The sequence below is a fragment of the Thamnophis sirtalis genome, unplaced genomic scaffold (genome assembly GCF_051295495.1).
Source record: "Thamnophis sirtalis isolate CommonGarterSnake01/CBP01778 unplaced genomic scaffold, rThaSir2_p1.2 scaffold_5, whole genome shotgun sequence".
Taxonomy (NCBI): Eukaryota; Metazoa; Chordata; class Lepidosauria; order Squamata; family Natricidae; genus Thamnophis; species Thamnophis sirtalis.
The window spans coordinates 79,544,560-79,567,781 of NW_028261385.1; the positions used below are offsets into that span (position 1 = coordinate 79,544,560).

The following is a 23,222-nucleotide window of genomic DNA, read 5'->3' on the forward strand; positions in this document are numbered from 1 at the left end:
TTCATACACTTAATTGCAACATGAAGAAAAAAAATTCCCAGTATATTTTGAAACATACTTCTCATAGGATACATCGTCCATAGGAATAATCTGTTCAATCAAGTTACTTCATCTTAGCCCAGAATTTTTGTTTGTTTGTTACTGTAATAGAATATGTGGATGATCTTAGGGAACAAAGGGAAGAGATGACAAGAGAGAGAAGAGACTCTAAGATCTTAGTTGTCAGAGAGAAAAACTTCAGGATCCACCCTGATTGATCAGACAGTTAAAAGTGATGGTAGGAAGGTTGTACCATCTGCTTTGCAAGATTTTGTTAATGTAGCCTTATGATAAAGTAGAATGAGCTCATCTAGTCTTGTTTCCTGTCTGGTTTAACTGGGAAGGCTGACAGTTAGGGTGGCCAATGGCTTTTTTCTAATTGCTTATTCATCAGTTATAGAAGGAAACATTGTGTCATCTAATGGAAGCTAGAATGCATGTCTTTTCTGTGGCAGGCACTCCCCTATGCAACATCTTGCCCCCTGATATTCAGCAGACCTCCATCCTTCTGTAAGGCCTTAAAGACCTGGCTTTCCCCCCAAAATGTTTAGAGTTTAGATGGCCTGTTAGCACGGATTAGTACTAGGTTTTTGTTATTTTTAATATTTTATGTTTTAACTGGTTGTGCATTATAGTTTTTAAAATGATTTTATGTGGGTTTTTTAAAATCTTTGATTGGGAGTCACCCAGAGTTGGCTAAAAGATGGATGGCTATATAAATATTTGAAACAAACCAGCACATAAATACAAATATTGCTTTTTAAAATAATTGTATCAATTTTTAATCTTTTTACATAGTTTTTACATATACTATATTGCCAAAAGTATTCGCTCACCCATCCAAATAATCAGAATCAGGTGTTCCAATCACTTCCATGGACACAGATGTATAAAATCAAGACCCTAGGCATGCAGACTGCTTTTACAAACATTTGTGAAAGAATGGGTCGGTCTCAGGAGCTCAGTGAATTCCAGCGTGGAACTGTGATAGGATGCCACCTGTGCAACAAATCCAGTCGTGAAATTCCTCGCTCCTAAATATTCCACCGTCAGCTGTATTATTAGAACATGGAAGTGTTTGGGAACTACAGCACCTCAGCCACGAACTGGCAGGCCACGTAAACTGACGGAGCGGGATCAGCGGATGCTGAGGCGCATAGTGCGAAGAGATCACCAACTTTCTGCAGAGTCAATCGCTACAGACCTCCAAACGTCATGTGGCCTTCAGATTAGCTCCAGAACAGTGTGCAGAGAGCTTCATGGAATGAGTTTCCATGGCCGAGTACAAGCCAAGTGCAATGCAAAGCGTTGGATGCAGTGGTGTAAAGCTCGCCACCACTGGACTCTAGAGCAGTGGAGACGTGTTCTCTGGAGTGACAAATTGTGCTTCTCCATCTGGCAATCTGATGCATGAGCCTGAGTTTGACAGTTGCCAGGAGAACGGTACTTGTCTGACTGCATTGTGCCAAGTGTAAAGTTTGGTGGAGGGGGGATTATGGTGTGGGGTTATTTTTCAGGAGCTGAGCTTGGCCCCTGAGTTCCAGTGAAAGGAACTCTGAATGCTTCAGCATACCAAAACATTTTGGACAATTCTATGTTCCCAACATTGTGGAAACAGTTTGGAGCTGGCCCCTTCCTCTTCCAACATGACTGTGCACCAGTGCACAAAGCAAGGTCCATAAAGGCATGGATGACACAGAGTCTGGTGTGGATGAACTTGACTGGCCTGCAAAGAGTTCTGACCTCAACCCGATAGATCACCTTTGGGATGAATTAGAGCGGAGACTGAGAGCCAGGCCTTCTCGTCCAACCTCAGTGTGTGACCTCACAAATGCGCTTCTGGAAGAATGGTCAAAAATTCCCATAAACACACTCCTAAACCTTTTGGACAGCCTTCCCAGAAGAGTTGAAGCTGTTATAGCTGCAAAGGGTGGGCCGACATCATATTGAACCCTATGGATTAGGAATGGGATGTCACTTACAGTAAATTCATATGCAAGTAAAGGCAGGTGAGCGAATACTTTTGGCAATATAATGTATCTACCAAGCATGCTAGAATGTCTCTTCATGTTGTTCACATTTCCAACATACACTTGAAGTGCCTTCATATATTCTAGATAATTTCTCTGGCCAAAACATAACATTTTATAAGAATCCTTTTTGATAGCATAGCATAGCATAGTATAAATTTCAGCCCTTTTACTGACACATTTTCACATATTATAACCAAAATTCTTATCCCACTTTCTCATACATCTTTTAACCTGTTTTCCTTGTTTCAAAATTCAATAAAACTTTATACATTTTAGCAGATGCAGGTTCATCATCAGTGCACAACTGCACTTCAAATTCTGCTTTACTTTCTTCCATACCATAAGTTGTTTTGTCCATTTTGAGTCTTCCTGATAACTGTAAATGGGAAAGCTATTAAGAATGATATCTTTTTGCTATTAATTGCTGTCCTAATTTGCTTTTAAATTCCCCTTGATAGTTTCCCAATAATTCCTGGTACATTGGTATCAAGCATTGGTCTTTGTCAGCAGTTTCCTCTGTTATGATATACTTCTTGAATTGAGATCCATACAAGCTTTTTTCAGATATAACTTGGGCTTATATCTATTCCATATTCTCAATATGTCATGTCTATTAAAATTATTTTTAAAGTCCAGATTAAATTTAACTTTTTATGCAATGCATATCCAAATCCAAACCTTGTAACTCTAAAAGTCTCTTCTTACCTTTAGATATTTAGCAATAGCATAGCAATAGCATTTGGACTTATGTACCTCTTCATAGTGCTTTACAGCCCTCTCTAAGTAGTTTACAGAGTCAGCATATTTGCCCCAACAGTCTGGGTCCTCATTTTACTGACCAGAATGATGGAAAGCTGAGACAACCTTGAGCCGGTCTGAGTTGGACTGCTGGCAGTGGGAATGCAGAATTAGCTTGCAATGCTGCATTCTTACCACTGTGTCACCATGGCTATTTTAAAGTTATCATCTATCTATCTATCTATCTATCTATCTATCTATCTATCTATCTATCTATCTATCTATCACCTATCATCTATCACCTATCTATCTACTTTATATGGACAGCCATCTCAACAAATACATTATCCTGTACACCTTAACCATATCCATATCCTTCCTCAAGGTTGTTTCTTTCTTTGTTTGTTTGTTTGTTTGATTGTTTGTTTGTTTGGATTTGACTAAAGTGTCCAAAATATTTTAGCTTTTTTACATAAGCAAAGTGTTTATGTCTGGTGTTTTGGTTGTATTCTTTTTTATTTTTTTTCCATGAGTGTTTGACCCATTTTCAAAGATGATGATTAGAATTTTATATAGTATTCCAAATGTAGACATAGTATAGATTTATGTGATATTATTGGCAGTTGTATTTTCTGTTTCATAAAGTTGTCCAATATTAAATTACAAATGCTCACCACATCGGAAAAGAAACTATTTGATGATAAAATAAGTATATAGTATAATATAAGGTGCTATAAATATATTGTTCCAGTTCAATAATGAATTCTTAAAAGTCTTCATTCATTTTCCAGATTTTAAGTGCCATTTTAGGATTTCAGGATTTTTTGTGTATGTTAATGCATGCTGTATATTGCTTTATAATTCACATAGTTTCCAAAGTAGTTTACTATGCTCTTGAATGTTACACAAATCCAAATTTCTGCTGAGCATACAAAACCCGTTGTGCAGTTCTTTAGGTCCTAGCCAAGCAGTTTTTGAAACTTTTGAAGAAGTCCATTTGTTATTAAAGACTGAATTCTTTGAATTATAATTTAGGCGTAATAAATTGTATTTAATAGTTGGTCATAAATAAGAAATTCAGCAATAGAAAATTGTCATTTTAAGATCTTAAGATTTACTGAGTCGTTTGTTTTGGTGTAACACAGATTCAAGAAAATGATGAGCTTAGACAAGCCCATGAAAAACGTAAGAAACGTCTGCAGATGTTACAGATCAATTACAGCACAGTAAAAAATCAATTAAAGGAATTGGATGAAGATTATGGCAAGTAAGTTGCACAATTCACTGGAATGATTATATATATTAAATTCAAATATGAATTTGATACATTTTGATGAAACGGTTAAACTGAGGAAGGAACCATTTCCTGTTACTCTTAATTTCATTGAGAAAAACAAATATTATATGAGAAGTGTAATTGCTATTGTTCTCATCTTGCCTTATGATTTATATTGCTTTCATTTTGTGTGTTGCAGCTGCTTTTCACATTTTCTGCATGTGATGAAAATAAATAGGAAGGAGCAATGAACTACCATTGTACTTATCTTATATTATAACCAAGAAAGAAACCAGAAATTCCTTTAACCTATGGGAGAATTTGTTTGTCTGCTCCCAAATGACCTTATAGTTACCATGCTTGCAGAATTGAGTCTACTTTTTTTAAGCATGAATATAAAATTGACCAAAATGACAATTATGGTGACATTATTATTTTGTCCAATAATTTTTCAAGCTCAATACATATTTTCCCCGGAAGGCAGATACTCTACCTACCCTGCTTATCTAAAAAGGAGGACTCTTGTACAGTAACAATCCATATCAATATCTTGATTATGACTTTGTGGACCAATCTTCTGAGGGAATCCATTCCTTACCACCCCAACAGGATAATCTTTATTTTTATTTAGAGACACTCCCTAAAAGATTCTACAAGTTTTAGGACAAAATCCACCACTTACAGTCTTGTTCTCTGTTTGCATGGGTTCTTTCTGACACTGGAGATTTAGCGTCTATGAATGTTTCTATTTCTGTTTCTTGGATTGTCACTCTCCTCCCTTATCTACAAGTCTTGTCCTGGTACATTGCAAGATTGCAATCCAAATAATCCAGTCCAGATTGGATGCTTTATCATGGTCTAGTAGATGGGTATCCAATATTTTTTCTGGACCACATTGACTGAAGAGGAATTGCCTTGGACCACATCTAAAATTATAATATAGCTAATGTATATAAATCTCATAATAACATTATAGGTTCACAATCTTGCCACATTACCAGTTCTCCATGGTTATGTGTGGGCTGTGGGTGGGACAGGCCTGGTCTGGTGCATTATATTACATCAACTCATTGAGAAATATTTATAACTTGGCTAAATATATTTTTTACACTGCCTTTTTAGACTTAAGGGCAGGCTTCGATTCATGTCTCATGAAAGATTCTGGAGAAAATTAGCTGGCACTACTATTGATTGACATATACCTAAACTAATTATAGTGCTACATTACATCTAAATCAAGAGTATCCAGATAGGTGACCTAACTGGACATAGGTCTACTTGTTAACGTGCCCCACTATGGTTGATTTTATATTAATGACACAATTGAGATTTTTGGCAAGTCAAAATCCATCTCTTATACATAGCTCCATTTCTATTTTGATTTACACTGACAGTGTAAATTTAAAAAGGTTGCAAAATTCTTATCAATAATCATGGCTTTTAGAAACCCCATATCATTAACTATTTTGGTTTTAAATGCAATATAATTTTTATATTTTTAAATTTACTATAATTGCACTTTGTTTTCATGATTGGTCTAGAACCATAAATGAATAATAAATATAATGAAGCATTGTTTTCATTTTATAATTTTTTAAAAACAATTTAAAGATTAAAAATTAATACAAAATAATAAAATATGGAAAAAAGGGAGCAAGAAAAGAAATCAAAGATGCAAAAAATGGCTTTCAATATATTCTTTGCAGAGGTTGTAAGTACAGTTATATTTTAACCTCTCTAAGGTTACATCATGATAATATGCCAAAAATCAGTAGTTCTTTTTTTAAAGTTTTTATGCAAAAACTCCATAAAAGATTTCCATTTACCAATAAAATAGAATACAATAGAATACAATTTACTCTAATCAAAAAAGTTAGTTTATCCATCTGAGCAAGATCTATAAATTTCACCATGCTTACATAGAGTTGGATCTTTCCATCTATGTACACGTAACAATTTTGTTGCAATAATTAAGAATGCCTTCCAGCAATTTTGCTATTGACCAAAATGGTAGCTAAATGAGTGAGAGAGGGAGAGAGAGAGGGAGGGAGAGGGAGAGAGACTGTAAAGATCGTTGGTTGCTTCTGTCTCATTCCAACAAAATTCTTTCCAAAGAGGTCCTATTCCTGACCTGGTTTTCCCCATTAATTAGTTGATTAGAAACTTCCAGCTAGCTTACAGTGCTACCAGAACCTGACCAGACCTTAATCATTTTCACACTGAAGGTTTTTGTTTTCAGGTGCACAAAATTTGATCATAAACAACATAAAAGCACGTTGGTTGGAAAATGATTTTTTTTATTCCCACCATATTTGTGAATGGTCACTAACAGAAGAAATTGTTAAACAATTTCTGCATGCTACTGAACAGCACTTAAAACAATTGAACTATTCTCAGGCAGAAAACTGGTACTAAGGAGATGTACTTGATCTTATGTAATTTTACATTAAGAATTCTGTAGCCTTGATAGAACTGACTGAAAGATAAAATTTTGTTCAATGCCATCCAAAGAATTTCATATTTGAACAGAGATTTTAATTAGTTATACAATTAGAATGCCCTATTATGACAAATTGAAGTGTGTCAACCAGATAGAGTGTTAAATATCATAATTAAAACAAATAATTGATGCATGATTGTTAAACATCTGTTTTCATAAAGTTTGATGCCAATATGCTAGCTTTAAAATTCAGAGAGTTGTGGTAGTAGCACTTGTTTTTTTTCAAGCAAATCTTTGCATTTGCTTCCCATGTACAGTTCGTTGTTTTTAGGTAGTAAAAGGGTTTCAAGTAAACACACAGTAATTGTGTTCCAAGTAATGATTGCAGAGCTACTCCATCTGCTTCCTATACTTTATGGATACTTCATTATTTTTTTTCTTATTGTCAACCAGTTTGAATTTGTCTATTTTTAGAGGAAATTGTTAAGGAACTTCACTATGAGTTCCTTCACTCAATTCTATTGTCAAATTTCTGTTAGATTGACTCATTCAATGTGATCCAAATTCTAAGCATGTGAGCTGTTAATACCATAACCTTTTTTATTATTGATTTCCAATATCTCTGGCCTTTGCTGCTACTACAATTTTCTTTATCCCAATAATCTCTACCTTGTTTTCAGAGTTGTCTGTAACTATTCTAACTATTTGGCTTTCCAAGTAGCGGTTTTTTAAATCATTCAGATTTTACCATTTCACTGATTTTCTCAACTTTCAGATTTGCAGATCAATAGGTATTTTTCCATTTTTTAAAATTATGGTTACTAACAATTCTTTAATAGAAGAAAATTCCTGAACAAAGAATGTACACTTGTCGTATAGCAGAATACTTTAATATAGGATTCTAAAGTATTCTGCTATACGACAAGTTTACATTCTTTGTTCAGGAGTTTGTTTCTGTTAAAGAATTGTTAGTAACCATAATGCTAAACCTTTCCCTAAGACAAAATGACATCTTTATCTTTTATGTGTCTCATTTAATTAAATGAGAGAGATTGCATTATTATCAGAAACACATTGAGTCTCAAGTGTGGCTCCCCATCTCCAATTTATCATCTTTAAGATGTATTAACTTAGAACAACATTTAGGAGAGCTTCAATAATTTCACTAAATGTAGCTGAAGCTACATTTGTAATGTATCAAGTGCTGAAGCTTTGCTTTTTTAAAAAACTTGGTATTTAAAAGCGATTTATTTCACAGAAAATTGCTTTCTTAAATTTACAGGCCTGGAAACAGTAAGAATGGAAAAGAGCGTTCAGATCCTCAGCATCTGCGTCAAGAAAATTCTGATGCAGTATGGAATGAACTGGCATACTTTAAAAAAGAACACAAGAAGCTGTTGATTGAAAAGTGAGTCTTTTTATTTTATTTCAAAATTCCTATACATTTAGAAATGTGGGGTTGATATGCTTATCTTCTCCTTGTAGAATCCTGAGGGCCAAAAAGAGAATTCCTTTCAGATACTCAAAATTAAATCATCTTTCTCTACCAGAAACAGGGAAGCAAAACATTAGCCTCGTCTTACTCCCCCTCCCTCCCTCCATATCCCACTCTTAAATCAACGACAATAAGTTTGCTAGCACTAAATGAAACAGTATTGCATGAGCTAGGGATTGTGTTAATTAATGTGGCTCTCATCTGTTGGAGGTGTCGCTCTTCATTAGCCTGTATTTTACACACTGCCGTGCTTCATTTTTGGAATGAGGTGGTAAGGGGATAACCTAGCCAGCCATCCTTGTTTGATCTCCTTGATACATACGCAATGCAGAATGCCTCAGCTCTCTTGGTTCCTTGCCCTGTCCTACTAATCCCAGCTGAGCTCATTATGGTGTAGCCTTGCTGCTACTCTTGGAGCCAGAGCTGTCCAAGCTAATTACTGGTAGCAGCAAAGCCGCCTGTTAAGGGTCTGGAGTAGATCTGCTAACATGGGCCTTCAGAGTGACCTGCAAAAAGCACGGGGGAGTTGCTCTCTTTCTTGCTGTGCACAGCCTGTCCTTCGGGTTTAGTGCTGATCCCTTTCACAGCTCTTTTAGCTGCGGTAAGGGTAAAACTTGGTGAAGGAATTCTTACTTTAGAAAACATCCAGTTTGCTTCTTTGATCTTATAATTCATAGACAATTATATTCACCCTGGTAAAGTAAGAAGTTTCCCTTTCATACAAGACAAAAGGAAGTTGGTTGGCATTGCATAATTAGCCTTTTAATGATGTTTTAAAATGTCCTTTGTCAAGTTGATTTTGTAATTTAGCGATGAGCATGCTTGAAACTCGGAACAGTTTTCTGTTCTTTTGAGACGTCCGTGTAATGCTCAGGCTTGTGCCTACATTTTTAAAGCAATCAGAATATTAGTACAATGGTGGAATTTTAAAGATCGCTATTCATTTGGCTGTTAGAACTACCATAATAAAATCAATTTCATAACATCATATGGTTTATTTTTGTGTCAATTATGACAATGAAGAACTTTGTTGGAAAATATGGTGTTTTCCAGGATTGTGACCATGAATCTCAGAATTCCCAATAAACATAACAAAGCTGTCTTGGGAATTTTGAAAGTTGGTCTTAAGATATCTGGAGAGGATCATATTGGTATATCTAATTTTCGACAATATTGGGGATCCTCTCTAGGGAAAAATATAGTGCATTTTCAAACTTTTGAAATTATTTTTATTCAATAAATAAATAATAATTTTGAGTACAAAATCATGGTATGGCATAGTCCATGTGGATATTCTATTCTGGCAATATCTTTTGGACAGTGCATTATTCTGATATATTTTTTGAGATCACGTTCAGAAACAAAGCACTGTTCAACAATGGAGGATTGATTGAAACCTTGATGTTGTTGGAAAAAGTACAAGGACGTTTATAATAAAAACTGCTGAATTATTATTTCTATTAATAAAAGAAGGTAAAATCACACTTACCAGTTCTTTGGCTTGTGTTGGCCATCATTTGCACTGAATTCTTCCCAAAAATGTAGGATGTCATAATGTATTGGCATATTAAGATAGTCCGTGACTTATGACCATAATTGAGGCAATATATGCTGAACTCGTTTGGAGAAGGAAAGGAGAAGTATTGAAAAGTCTTGCTCTATTAGGTGGTTATTTAATCACCAGACATACATCTTAGGCGCTGAAGAAAGATCATGACCTTGGTTTTGGAGTAATTATATACATATTTTTCACAAATGTTCTAGTGCAGTGATGGCGAACCTATGGCATGTGTGCCGCAGGTGGCATGCGTGCCGCAGGTGGCACACGGAGACATTTGTCAGGGCACGCGAGGCACATCTGCTCGCTGGCCAGCTAAGTTCATCCTTTTATAAAGCCATTTTTCACCCTCCCCAGGCTCCATAGGCTTTAAATAAGATTGGGGGGGCAAAAATAGCCTCCCCCAACCCCCCGGAGGCCCTCCGGAAGCTTCATGAGCTTCCCTGAATCCTCCGGAGCGCAAAAAACCGGCCCTGCAGGCAAACCGGAAGTTCGAGAACGGATTTCCAGTTTGCTCAGAGGGTCGTTCTGACTGCTCTGGAGGCTTCAGGGAAGCCTCCTGAAGGTCCCTGAAGCCTTCGGGGTGCTCAAAACAACCCTCTGACCAAACCAGAAGTGACTTTCGGTTTGTTCGGAGGGTCGTTTTGATTGTTCCGAAGGCTTCAGGGAAGCATCCTGAAAGTCCCTGAAGCCTTTGGACGGCGTCCAGGGGGGAGGCTGTTTTCGCCCTTCCCAGGCTCCTATAAAGCCCCTGGAGCCTGGGGAGGGCGAAAAAAGCATGCAAAAAATGGGGGTAGTGCCTGTAGTTCGCACATGTGCACTGGGCGGTCACACATTGCATTATGGGTACAGCACGCCCGCACACAACCCCCTCTGCGCTCCCCCTACTTGTGGAACGCGAACCAAAAAAGGTTTGCCATTGCTGTTCTAGTGAATCATTTTGACCACTGTGTTATGTCATTGTTTATAATCAGTTTGTGTGATCCTCTTGTACGAGCTGAAAAAATTATCTTGCTGGTTCTTCTGCTACTTAGCGTAATCTATACTTTGAACCATTTGATGATTTTTCAATTCTGGCCTTGACTGCATTAGTTTGAACAACTTGCTTTTGAGTAACCAAAATGAAACCTTCAGGTTCTTTTTTTTAAATATTTCATTTGTAAGCCATTTCCCCTCACCAAAAAAGGCACTAGGTCTTATTTTGGGGGATGTCTTCCACTGACTCACCTCACCTCACTTGCGTGCATCGCCCCCGGCCTCCTTTTCGCTGTCAGAGACCTTCGGGAACTTCTTCTGTGGCCGACAAGGCCAGCAAGGTTTTTCTGAAGGACTCTGCAGCCGATAACAAAGCTCTGGATTGATCTGGAGCTCTGTTATTGCTGCATAGGCCTTCAGGAAAGCCTTGCCAGCTGCAAAAGAAGTTGGCCGGCAAGGCAGGTATCGGGATGTGTGAGGCTGGCTGCAACAGTCTGAAGGTAAGTAGTGGGCTAACCTCTGTCTGCCTCTTACATTCCCATATGGACATGCCACATGCTCCAGATCTCTGCTGACTAATGTCTAATGGATCTTGTTACAAATTCTCTACCCAATACTCATATTAATACAGAACAGATAAATGAAAATCATTCTGATAAAATAACTTAACTATAATTAGCACAAAGAATAATGAAAAAAGTCATTAATTTGGAGAAGTCTCATTATTATCTGTAGGATAATAAAAATGAATGAAGCATGAAGTAGACTAAGGAAATATCTAGCCACATTATGGGCACTAATGCAGTGTCAGCGACTCAACAATGAATCCAAAGGGGAAAAAATACTAACAGCAATTCAGTCAGGAAGACATAATCACAGGTTAAATATTGTAAGTTCATATGCGAGTAAAGGCAGGTGAGCGAATACTTTTGGCAATATTGTGTACATTTTGCAGTGTGCAGAATCCCTTCAAAACTGAAATTGTCATATCTTTGGCATCTATATTCTGAAATAATAGTCTGTACTGTATTATGCCTATTTTGAGAAGTGCTAAGGCTAGGGAGCATTCTTAATAAACCACTGTGTACTTATATCCTTTTTGTAGTTACTGAGCCCTTTAAAAAGGCATGTGGCTCTAATTTCCATTCCAGGAAAGATTTACTATAAAACAAATGCCTTTTATGATCGCTCAATATCATATCTCAAGATGCTATGTCCCAACATGGAGGAAGAGGAAGTCTATTTTCTTTCAATAAACACATCAAAAGGTTCACATTCATAGTTTTGATTCTAAACAGATTTTTCTGTGAAGTTGAAATTTAATCTCATGCCCTCTCCCTATTTACCTATCTGACTTAGCTTTATAATGCTCATGTAATTTATATAATAAATTCCATAGTTAATTAAAAATACTGGAAAGAGCACCATTTTTTGTGCTTGTGCCTGCATGTAAAAAGAGAGAGAAAGAGAGCATCTTCTTAGTAGATGGTTATTTGAGGTCATAAATGCAAATAATATGACCATTATAATGTTTTCATTTTATGAATCATGCTTATATGCCCAGTTATCCTCTCTCTTACGGCCATTTTCATATGTTGTACCTGCATTCATTTGTATCTATCATGGAACAAGGAGAAAATCAATTAACATGTGATGTAATAAAAATGATGTTAACTAACAAGATCCAAGAAATGTAAATGGTAAAAAAAGCGATCGGTTTCTTTTATGAGGCATCTTTCTTTTCTTGGGAAGGACAGGGAAGATCAGTTTACCAAATGAGAAGAGACAAAGCATTCCTTAATCATTTCTCTTCAACCATATCATGTTTCTCCCAATCACTGCTCCAAGAATACAGAGGTGAAAAATGTGAGCATTATTAGTAAATAATTATATCAATTCTACTTTCAAAATTAAAATTCTGCCAAAATCTTTTCTGTTGCTAGCTGTTGCTTTCATTTATCTCAAGGCTTACATACGGCCCTTTACTTAAGCATGATTTTGAAGGAAAGCTGCTATGATGAGCTTGGAGTTTTAATTTGGAGGAAAATGCACTGTGGAAAGGGATCTTTTCTTTTATTACATCTTCTAGCTGATGCTCAATATGAAATATGTTTGGGGCTGGAGAAGAAAAACTGTTGTTGCTCTGTTTGATTTTGTAATTTTGTTGTGCTTTTCGATTTGCCAAACGTTCTTGTGGGTGTGGTGTGTATTAGATGTGCTATGAAAGAGTTTATATACAAATGAGGAAATTGTTATCTAAATGCAAAATAATTAACAGAGATTACAGAAGACAGGTATGATATTAATTTTTAAATAATTATAACTACCATTAAACAGTAAGAGATTTTGAGTTATTGTACATCTACTTCTTAGCCTTAAGTGGACTAAGGTATGATGCAGTGTAACCCTTTTGTCAAAGGATTGATTAATATTTATCACATAGAATTTGTGGTTGTGAGGACTTACTAATATAATTTATTAATAATTCACTTAAAGGGATCTTAGTTTGAATGTTAAAGTAACAGTAAAATGTAAACTCTCCTTCTGTGCTTTAGTTTTGATTAGTATTCACTGAGGCTTGATTCAAATATTATCTGTGCAATATTGGAGAAGTTTAAAGGTAGTTTGGCGCTACATTGCTCTGACATCAGGTGAGCAGCTTGTTCTAACAATGATTGCTTTCCATACTGCCATCATCATACAGTATGCAAAGAATAGTGTCTTTCAATAGGCTTTTAAAAGGTAATACAAAGTCCAGATATGTTTCATGCAGATTTAAGTTTGATTCTTTTGTTATTCTGCCTCATAGTCATACAGTGAACCATGAAAAATCATGTCCCTCTTGGATTTCTCATTAATTAATTTACTTCAGGAAAAAAAATCTTGTTTATAATCTGCTGCAGTTTATTCATCCCATTCCTAAATTTTCATTCATTGACCATCAAACATAGGAGGAGAAAGTGGATGTAAAAGCTATCAAACAGATCAAAACACTGTTCTGTACCAATGATTAATTACAGTACAATATTAAAGCACAAATGAGAAATAAGTATGCATCTTCAGTCATTTCATTTGATTCCAAATATTAAATTCAAACCAATTGCTTAAAATAATCTATAGGAGTAAAGACCCCAAAACTCAGAACAATTGTTCTTATCTCATCTAAAAATGAAAGAAAGAAAGAAATTATGTAGAAAATCTCAAGTATATAATCTTAAATACAGTGTGTAATTGATCTTTTTTCTTGATAATATACATATCTGCTGAAGCATAAGGAAAAATCATATGCATAAAGAAGGAAAAATGAAGCAGCTTGATGGTCACTAGTCATGAAAAAATGCTTTTATTCTTATGCTTATGCTTCTTATATACTGTAAGGAACCTGAGCAGACCAGTGCACTCAGTTATTTAGAATTATGTGTTTAAATAAATGTCCTGTTTGTTAACTAATATGTTTTTATATCCATAAACTCTTTAAATTATGGGCACAATAATAACCTTCAAATCCTGTGCAACAAAAATATGGGATTCAAGGCTCTTTTATTCCTTGTCTGCCTGTAGAATTATATTCATCTCAGCAGGGAAAATAATAAGCAAACCACAACTGATTAAGAAGATAACTTCATTTATCCTACTATATATCTTGAATGATAAGCAAGTCAGTTTGCCCCAGCTTTTATTTGTTTTTAAATTCAATCAGATATAATTTGCAAAAGCTATTAAGCAACACATTTAGCAAAAACTAGAAAATTTGATCCTAGACTAGCTGAGTATTACCAAATTGAAATCACTTTGAGATAGCCCAAATCAACCAAGATTTTCATTACACCATTTTCATAAATATAAACAAGGCTAAAAAATATCAAAGTATGGTTTTACTATTTTGTTGTTGTTGTTGACATTCTTGCAATCGTCTTATCCCCAATGTATGTGATAGGGTTTTGTTTTTTGAGGGGTTGGGTTGCATTCTTACATAGTAGAGATCAGAACCTGCTCCAAGATTTATTCTGTCTTTCTAATGCTGTCAGTTGACGAGCATCTTTGGAAAGATCATGTTTTGTCCTTGTTGCAGAGAGATGCACCTGAATGTTGGATGAGCAAAGGGATTTTTTTTGGCCATGCTTATATTTGATAATTGAAAAATCATGTCTGGTTCAAAATAATTCCAGCAAAGGAAAACTGAAGTAAGAGTATAGCTACAGTCATGGTTAATGGCAACTTCACTTAACAACCAATTTATCTGTCCCAACTGTGGTCACTAAATGAAGAGTATCTGCAATTTGTGACATTTGTAGTGACTATTTGTCTATTATTGGTATTCTTATCGAATAAAAGGGCAAAAAAATCAATAATATTATGGAGATTCATTAAAGAAACAGTTCTGTTTTTAGCTAGCTTGGAAAGGTGTTTTCTATTAGCACTTCTATATTGCGTAACTTTTACTGATATCAGAATATGTGAGAAGATTTGAATTAAAAACTGCTAGAACCTAATACTTTTATGGAGCTAAGCATATTTTTTAATTTTTGTCCATTTTGTACGCAACTACATCTTTTAAGACTCATGGTGGTCTACAGTACACTAAAATACAATACAGATTTCCAGAATATAACAAAATATTAAAGAAACAGTATTTAATAAGAATAATTGTAGAGCCCCATAAGAGAAAATATACAATGATAATTTGCCATTCTCCATAGACCCACTGCTTTATATTTAAAAGCTTCCAAAAGGCCATTAGCAAAGGGACCAGCCTGACCTCTAAAGGGAAGATGTTCATAATGTAGAGGCTGCAAAGCAAACGAGCATTTTTAGGCCACAGCACTCCACACTGTAAAACTTGGGTATCAGAAAGAGTCCAGTCCCACTATCTAGATCCTAATAGAGATGTCAGCCAGCACAACTAATGTAGTTTTCATATGAAGTTCAAGTGAGAGCCTGTTGTAAAAGAATCCAGATAATCTGCTTCCTCTGGGTTGCTCTGAAATTAATTCCCAACCATGACTTCAATAATCTTCCCTAAAAGGGAAATATTGAAGACAGCATGATAGTTATGTAACATGCCAGGATCAAAGGAAGACTTTGTAATAAGAAAATGCATCAAAGGTTCCTTCAATGATATCTCCACCCAGATTGAGACATGGGATCCACAACATGCCTCTACTGCTGGACCTGATGGGGCAGGTAGATGTAATCAGGGAGAGGCGATATTTCAGATAACCAGACCCCATGTCATGTAGGGCTTTAAAAATCAAAAACAGCACCTTGATTTGAACCCAGAAGCAAACTGGTAACCACTGCAGTTCACGGAGCAGAGGTGTAATGTGCGACTGGGGGAATACATAACTTCTCTTGCCAGATCTTTTTTCATGGGTTGAAGCTTTCAGATACCCTTCAACAATATGACCAGGATGTGAGGAGAGCTTCACAATACAGGAATAGGTACAAATAGTGATAACATGAAGTTGTGCAAAGGTCCTAGTCAGACCTGTCATATGTTGTGAGTCCAGAAGGACTCCCAGATTTTGCACTGAGTCTGTTTGAGACATTCAGTACAGTGGTGGGATTCAGTCAGTTCGCACCTATTCGGGAGAACTGGTTATTAACTTTCTAAGCAGTTTGGAGAACCGGTTGTTGGAAGAAATCTCCTTTTGTTTTTTTCCACTTTACAGGGCTAATCCTGTAAGGAAGACAGGAAGGAAACATTCTGGTGTTGTTTCTAGCCTAATCTTTATTGCCCTGCTTACAGAAACTGCCCCTCCAGTTAACCCTTATTACATTGTAACAGCTAAGGCGAAGTGTCCATCCACGTGAGTGACATTGAGTTGGCCACGCCCACCCAGTCACATGACCACCGAGCCACACCTACCCAGCTGGTCATTAGGACAGAGAACTGGTTGTTAAATTCCTTGAATCCCACCACTGATTCAATACCAAAGTTGCTAAAATCCCAGATTCAGACGGCCCTAAAACCCAAAGCCACTCAGGCTTGTCAAGGTTCAGTTGGAGCCTGTTGTTCCAATTCCAGACCCTCACAGCCTCTAGGCACTGGGGCAAGACATCAAGAGCATCCCTTAGGTTGCCAGAGATAGAGAGATACAATTAAGCATCATCATATACTGATTATAACTCACCCCATGGCAAATCACACACTTTTTAAAGATTGGAAAGTACTTTTTCTAATCCAAGCTTTTACTCAAGCTTTAGTCACTTATTATTTTTAACTACTATGATACATTCTACATGGAGATCACTCAGAATCTGTTGGAACTAGAAATGAGTTATCAATACTTCCTTTTTGCTCATGTAACTCTTCTACTCCACTAGCTACACTTGTACTTCCAGGAACAGTTGAAGATGTTGGTGGTCACCTATAAACCATTTAATGGTTTAAGATTTGGGCACCCACTTTTTTCTAGTTGTTTTTGCCCATCCAGAAAAATATGACATAGTTAGATCATTTCAGGTACCATCTATAAAAGACAGTCATTTTCAGAAACTAGACAACAGACAATCTCTGTAGTTGTGCTGAAGAGACAGATCCTACAGTATTGTCACAAAATTTTAAAGACTTAGGTTTTTCATTAGCCCTGAAGCAAGACAGTCACTGATATAGTCCCAGGCATATTTACATTCCCATTTTATTATTACCAGATCTTTTTTTATTCTACTGTAATGTGCTGTGAAATTGTGTCCCCCAAGCACTGATTGCCCTCCTTCACTCCTTCAAGGATATGTCTCAAAGAATTATGCAAGAACTTCCAAATTGCTACAGATTCCCTTCCATCCTCTCCAATAAAAATATTGACTCTTCTGTATCACTAAGTTGGAATACTGTATATCTTTCTTTTCTTTATCTATTTTCCATATTAAGTCTGATTATATAAATTTATTGCATCGATCAAACCTAGTACTACAGTTTTGATTCTGCTGCGACTTTTGTAGCATGTGTCTTATTTGACCTTTTCTTGGCATTCTTTTTATGTAACACTGAATTCTTTATGTGTATTTCTAGTCTGAATTTGGAGGAGGAACTGGATCAGATGAAAGTGCATGCCTCTAGAGATAAAGCTACAATACAAGAGTTGAATATGTGTCTTCAGCAGGAAAGAGAAGGTAAATTTGATTTAGCTATCATGACAATCTACAAGTACTCCTTGCTTAATGTCCTTGTAGCTGTGACCATTGCAGTGGTCAAGTGGTCACTATTCAAACAACCAGTTCATAATTACCATATTTTCAGCATCCTCAACCATGTGAGTGCCATTTGCGATCTTCTCTGCAAGTTTTAATAAGCAAAGTTAATGGAGAAGCCAGCAGGAGGTCACAAATGTTGACCGTGGGGTGTTAAGAATATGCAAGTTTTGCCTAATGATGGCAACTGGGACTGCTGGAACTGATGTCATAAGTTGGTGTGGTCACATGACTTCATGTCTTATGACCAAGTTGTTTAGTGACAGAGTTCCTGGTCCCAGTTCTTGCTGGGAAAAATTACTTATACTTGTACACTTTAAGCTAAGTCTGTAAGTGCTATGTATATGGATTACATATGAAAAATTATTATAAATCTATAATCCAAATTATGAACTCAGCAGTTATTTTACAGTTCATATTCATGGTTTCTTTACTTTTTGTAATGATAACACATTTTGACGCATGAACAAACAATATACTTCAGAACCTCTTTCACTTTCATATTTGATTCATTATTCTGGTTATTATATACTGTAGATAACACTTAGCATTTAGACTTATATATTGCTTTATAATGCTTTACAGCACTTTCTGCTGATGGTTTACAACATCATATTTTCCCCAACAACCTGGGTCTTCATTTTATCAATCTCAGAAGGAGTACCCCTTGAGCTGGTCAAAATCAAACTCCTGGTAGTGGGCAGAGTTAGCCTGCGATACTGCATTTTAATCACTGCCCCACTATGACTCTTACATTATTTAATAATAAACTAAATCACACTGGTCCTGTAAAGATGGCTATTCATATTTTTTTCTTAGTGGCTGCTATTGAGTATTATGAAACAATACTTTCATTTGAATCTAGTACTTTTTTGAGGTCAGATTCATTGATTAGTATTTTTTTCGGTTTTGCTGCCATAGGCAAGAGTTAGTATTAATAATACAAAAATATGTGATTTTTTTAAAAAAGTCATATAATATCATGTAATCACAAATTCAAGTAGTCTGATATGTATTTGGGGAGTTAGCATAACATCACATAAGGATCGTGTCTTTTTTTTTAAGTTGTCCTCTTTGTTTTAAACGAGCTTATTGTTGTATTGCTCAGAGGAAAGGCCTCTGAGAACTGGATAGATAGGGAAGAAATGTTAAATCTTAAACAGAATTACACTGCTAAGTAGAGCCTTTCTTCATAGCAGCATTCATCCAAAAAATTAGGAATGATGATGATGATGATGTTACCATATATGGTATGGATTCTGACAGATAAATTTAAACTATTTGCATGACTGAAATGAACATTTTATGTTTTTTTTTTCAAATATTTATTTTATTTCTTTAAAAAAAAACACAAAAATATTTCATCATTTGTCAATCATTAAGACATTGAAGTACAATTTTTTGTGCCCCTCCCTCCCTCCACCCCCCAACCCCCCTCCTCCTCCCCCCCCGACTTCCCAGAACCCGTACATGGTATGGATTTTTAATTAACACAGTCTAAAATCTATTGAGAAAAAAGAAATAAAGAAATTAATGACATTCTACATTGACCTTAGCTTCTTCTTACTGAACTAACTTTTAACAGTTTAAATCATTTCTGATCTTAAGCATAGGCTAACTGGAATTTCTTGGTCCCGTATTTATTTTGTATATAGTCAATCCATTTTTTCCCGTCTCGTTTATATCTCTCATTTGAATGATCTTTAAGATATGCCGATATTTTAGCCATCTCGGCTAAGTTTGTCACTTTCAATGTCCATTCTTGGATTGTAGGCAAGTCTTCCTTCTTCCAATATTGCGCCACCAACAGTCTTGCTGCAGTTATTAGGTGCAGAATCAAATTAGTCTCTACCACTGTAAAGTCTGTACATATACCTAGTAAAAATAACTGAGGAATAAACTTTATCCTTCTTTTAAAAATATTTTGCATGACCCATCATATTTTTATCCAGAATGCCTTAACCTTTTGGCAGGTCCACCATATATGATAATATGTAGCATCGAGAGAACCACACCTCCAACATTTAGGCTGTACATTCGGATACATAGAAGCCAACTTTTTAGGATCTAAATGCCATCTATAGAACATCTTGTAAAAATTTTCTCTCAGATTTTGAGCTTGTGTAAATTTCACATTTCTTACCCAGATTCTTTCCCATGTATCCAACATTATTGGTTCCTCAATATTTTGAGCCCATTTTATCATACAATCTTTAACTAATTCTGTTTCCGAATCCATCTGTATTAATACATTATATATCCTCTTTATATGCATTAAGCTTTGATCTCTTATTTGTTTAAACAGATTATCCTCAACTTGGATAAAACCAATTTTTTTATCTATTTTCCACCTAGCCTGTAATTGCCCATACTGGAACCATGTTTGAACTACCTTCTCCTCTTTTAATATCTCTAAAGATTTTAATTGTAATACCCCCCTTTCCGAGGTAAGAAGCTGTCTGTAAGTAATTCTGTCCTGTTTTTGTGCTGTATTCATATTTTCAATTGCGTCTCTAGGAATTGCCCACATGGGTATCTTGTCATTTAATTTATATTGGTATTTCTTCCAAACCCGCAATAAAGCATTTCTTAAAATATGACTTTTAAAATTCTTATCCAATTTTTTGTTGAATAACAGGTAAGCATGCCAGCCAAATACCAGATCGTGTCCCTCAATATTCAATATTCTATCATTGGTTAAATGAGTCCAATCACTAATTAGAGATAATGCCACTGCATCATAATATAGTTTTAAATTAGGTAGTTTCAATCCTCCTCTCTCACGTACATCTTGCATTATTTTCATCTTTACCCTCGGCTTCTTTCCTGCCCACACAAATTTGTTGATACCCTTCTGCCATTCTAAAAGGTTCGCATCTTTTTTAAGTATAGGTAACATTTGGAAAAGAAATAAAAATTTTGGTAAAATGTTCATTTTCACTGCCGCTATCCTACCCAGCAAAGATAAGTGCAATTTCTCCCATTTTTTCATCTCTGTCTGTATGCTATGCCAAAGTGGTTCATAATTATGCTTATATAATTTCCCATGAAATGAGCATTTTAATGAATGCCACTGTCTGTTACATTTTTTGTCCCAAATATTTTAGAACATGGAAAAATATAAAGATCCCTTTTCAATTTTTTTAATCTTACCTAAAATATACTGTATTTGTTAAGATATGGTAGCTGTATGTAATTCATATAACTAATTCTGTTATATGATCAGCATTGAATGCTTTGATCAGTTTATTATTAAAAACTAAAAGAAAATCTCTGAAAAGTAAATGTAGATGTAAAAGCTACAATTGATATTCAAATGAGTGAATATTTTGAAAAAGATTAAAAGTAGAAAATGTATGTAGTACCACTGTGCTAAGGGACTATGCTTGGAACTAACATGGGTGAAAACAGATTTATATCAAGGTAAAGGTACATATTCCCCAGCTACACAATTTTTTTCTCTTCTGTTATCTTTAGAGTATTGCTCTATTTATTTCACGAACACAGAAGTTTTAATTGGGCATGACAAGTTCCAAAGACAAAAGAAAGGGCTAATTCAGTCTAACAAACTTGTTAGTCACTGTTTATGCCAAGATGATTGCTAACCTACAGAGAGTAGCATGTTTTTCTTCCACTTCTGCTTTGTTTGTAAATTGAAGATCATACCTGACCTACTCTGTCTACTTATAGTGCTGAATGGGATGGTTAAAGGAAATGTTTCCCGCATATTCATAGGTATATTTTATAAAGAATGTGATTTCCTAATATTTACAACTTCTAAGCAATTTTGATATAATTATTTTCCTTTATGTAACCTACTTACCATTTCACCATTGTTAGCTGTTGAGCATTTTATGAAAGTCAGCTGAATATGTGAACTGACTTCAGTGGAAAACATTGGAGCAACTTTTGAGCAAACTGCAGATTTAAGGGTGCAGCAATTAAGAAATGAAACTGGGTGTGTATTTGCGGGGAATGACTTTTCATTTGTTCCTGACAATTTACAGGAGATAGTTAATTGGAATGATTTATGAAAAGTGTTAGAACTTATATCAGAAATAATTTTCCTATAGCAGTTAAGTGGTGGAACAATTATTGTTTTGTAGAATTCATATTTCAGATTATATCCTTTTTGGCCAAATTTGGCCAAAGTCAGTTTTGAGATTTCAAGTTTGGATCTAGTCTGGGGAGAAATAGATTGTGAGATTGCCAGGCTCAGACCAATGTATAAATTATTAGTCACCAGTTGATTTTTTAATGTTTTAATTCTTTTAAATTTCTAACATTTTAGTGGAATGTCATATGTGATTTATTCTGTATGATGTATATTTGATCTTACAAAAACAAGAAGTTAAAATTTTGCCCACTATAAGTGGTCCATAAAGTTTGTTTGCTCTGTTTACCTGGCACTCTGTTCTTCCTAAAAGGGATAAAAATCAAAGAACAAAACTGACAATGTAGATATAAAGATAGTAAATTCTCTTTCTGTAGCAAGGATGCATAATCTAAAAAAAATTTGAAGATGCAAAAAGAAGTATAGCATTCTCAAACTATATATATAATGTGCCTTTGAAAAGCTGGAGAAAAATCATGATGATGCTACCAGAATTATAGTATAGCATACAATTTTTTAAAGAGTCACTGATTTGAAACTGACCAAATGGCTTGACAATAAAATATACCACTATATTCTTAGTCAATGAACTCATTACTTTGAAATGTTTTAGTATTGCTTTACTGGAATATTTACTGGAATTACAATGTATTATTTATTCTTCTTTCAAGAACTGCTCTATAAACTTGGTGAAGAAGTTGAGGTCAACCACAGTACTCCAAAGAAGAATGTGAAAGAAATATCAGCACAGACATTACAGAAGGTATCCTAATCAGTAAGATATTGAGCTCCACATGTTAAATCTCAATTTCAGTACAAGGAATCATATATTAAAAGACAACATTGATGAATATAAGCCATGTGTTATTTTTTTAATTACCACTCATAACTCAAAATAATTCTGTCAAAATTGTGTCAGAAATCAATGCTCTATATTTGGCTCTGTTCAAGTTAATGGTTTGTGCAGAAAAACAAATGTGCACTTTCTCAGAGTCGGATTATTCTTACTCTTATTCTAAATATATGGCTTTAGGAATATAAAGTGTGTCTCACTTTAAAGATAAAAAAACATTGAATAGTTCTGTACTTATTTTGCACTGTATTAACAAATAATTAAGATCAGATCTTGGAAATCCAAGTATCCAGGAATAAAAGAAGACAAACAAGATTTGTTATTCCCTTCTATTAGGTTTTCACATCACTAGAAGAAGTACAGTATGTATAATTTGTTCAGGTAGAGCAGTCTGTTAACAGCTGCTTTTTAACAAGGTGTGTTTTAACCTATGTTTTATTTCCTATACAAATAATCCTGAAAACAACTTTCTGCATATCATCCCTTTTTCTTAAAAGATTTAATGTA

The 23,222-nt window shown here is 35.2% G+C and overlaps 1 protein-coding gene across 1 annotated transcript in view; it reads left to right on the forward strand.

Moving 5' to 3' along the window:
• Positions 1–23,222, forward strand: part of CNTLN (centlein) — a 214,447-nt gene that overhangs the window by 119,853 nt on the left and 71,372 nt on the right. The window contains exons 11-14 of the mRNA XM_087717005.1: positions 3,956–4,077; positions 7,809–7,934; positions 17,570–17,670; positions 22,534–22,625. Coding sequence (XP_087573131.1) covers positions 3,956–4,077; positions 7,809–7,934; positions 17,570–17,670; positions 22,534–22,625 — 441 coding nt within the window. The remainder of the gene's footprint in view (positions 1–3,955; positions 4,078–7,808; positions 7,935–17,569; positions 17,671–22,533; positions 22,626–23,222) is intronic.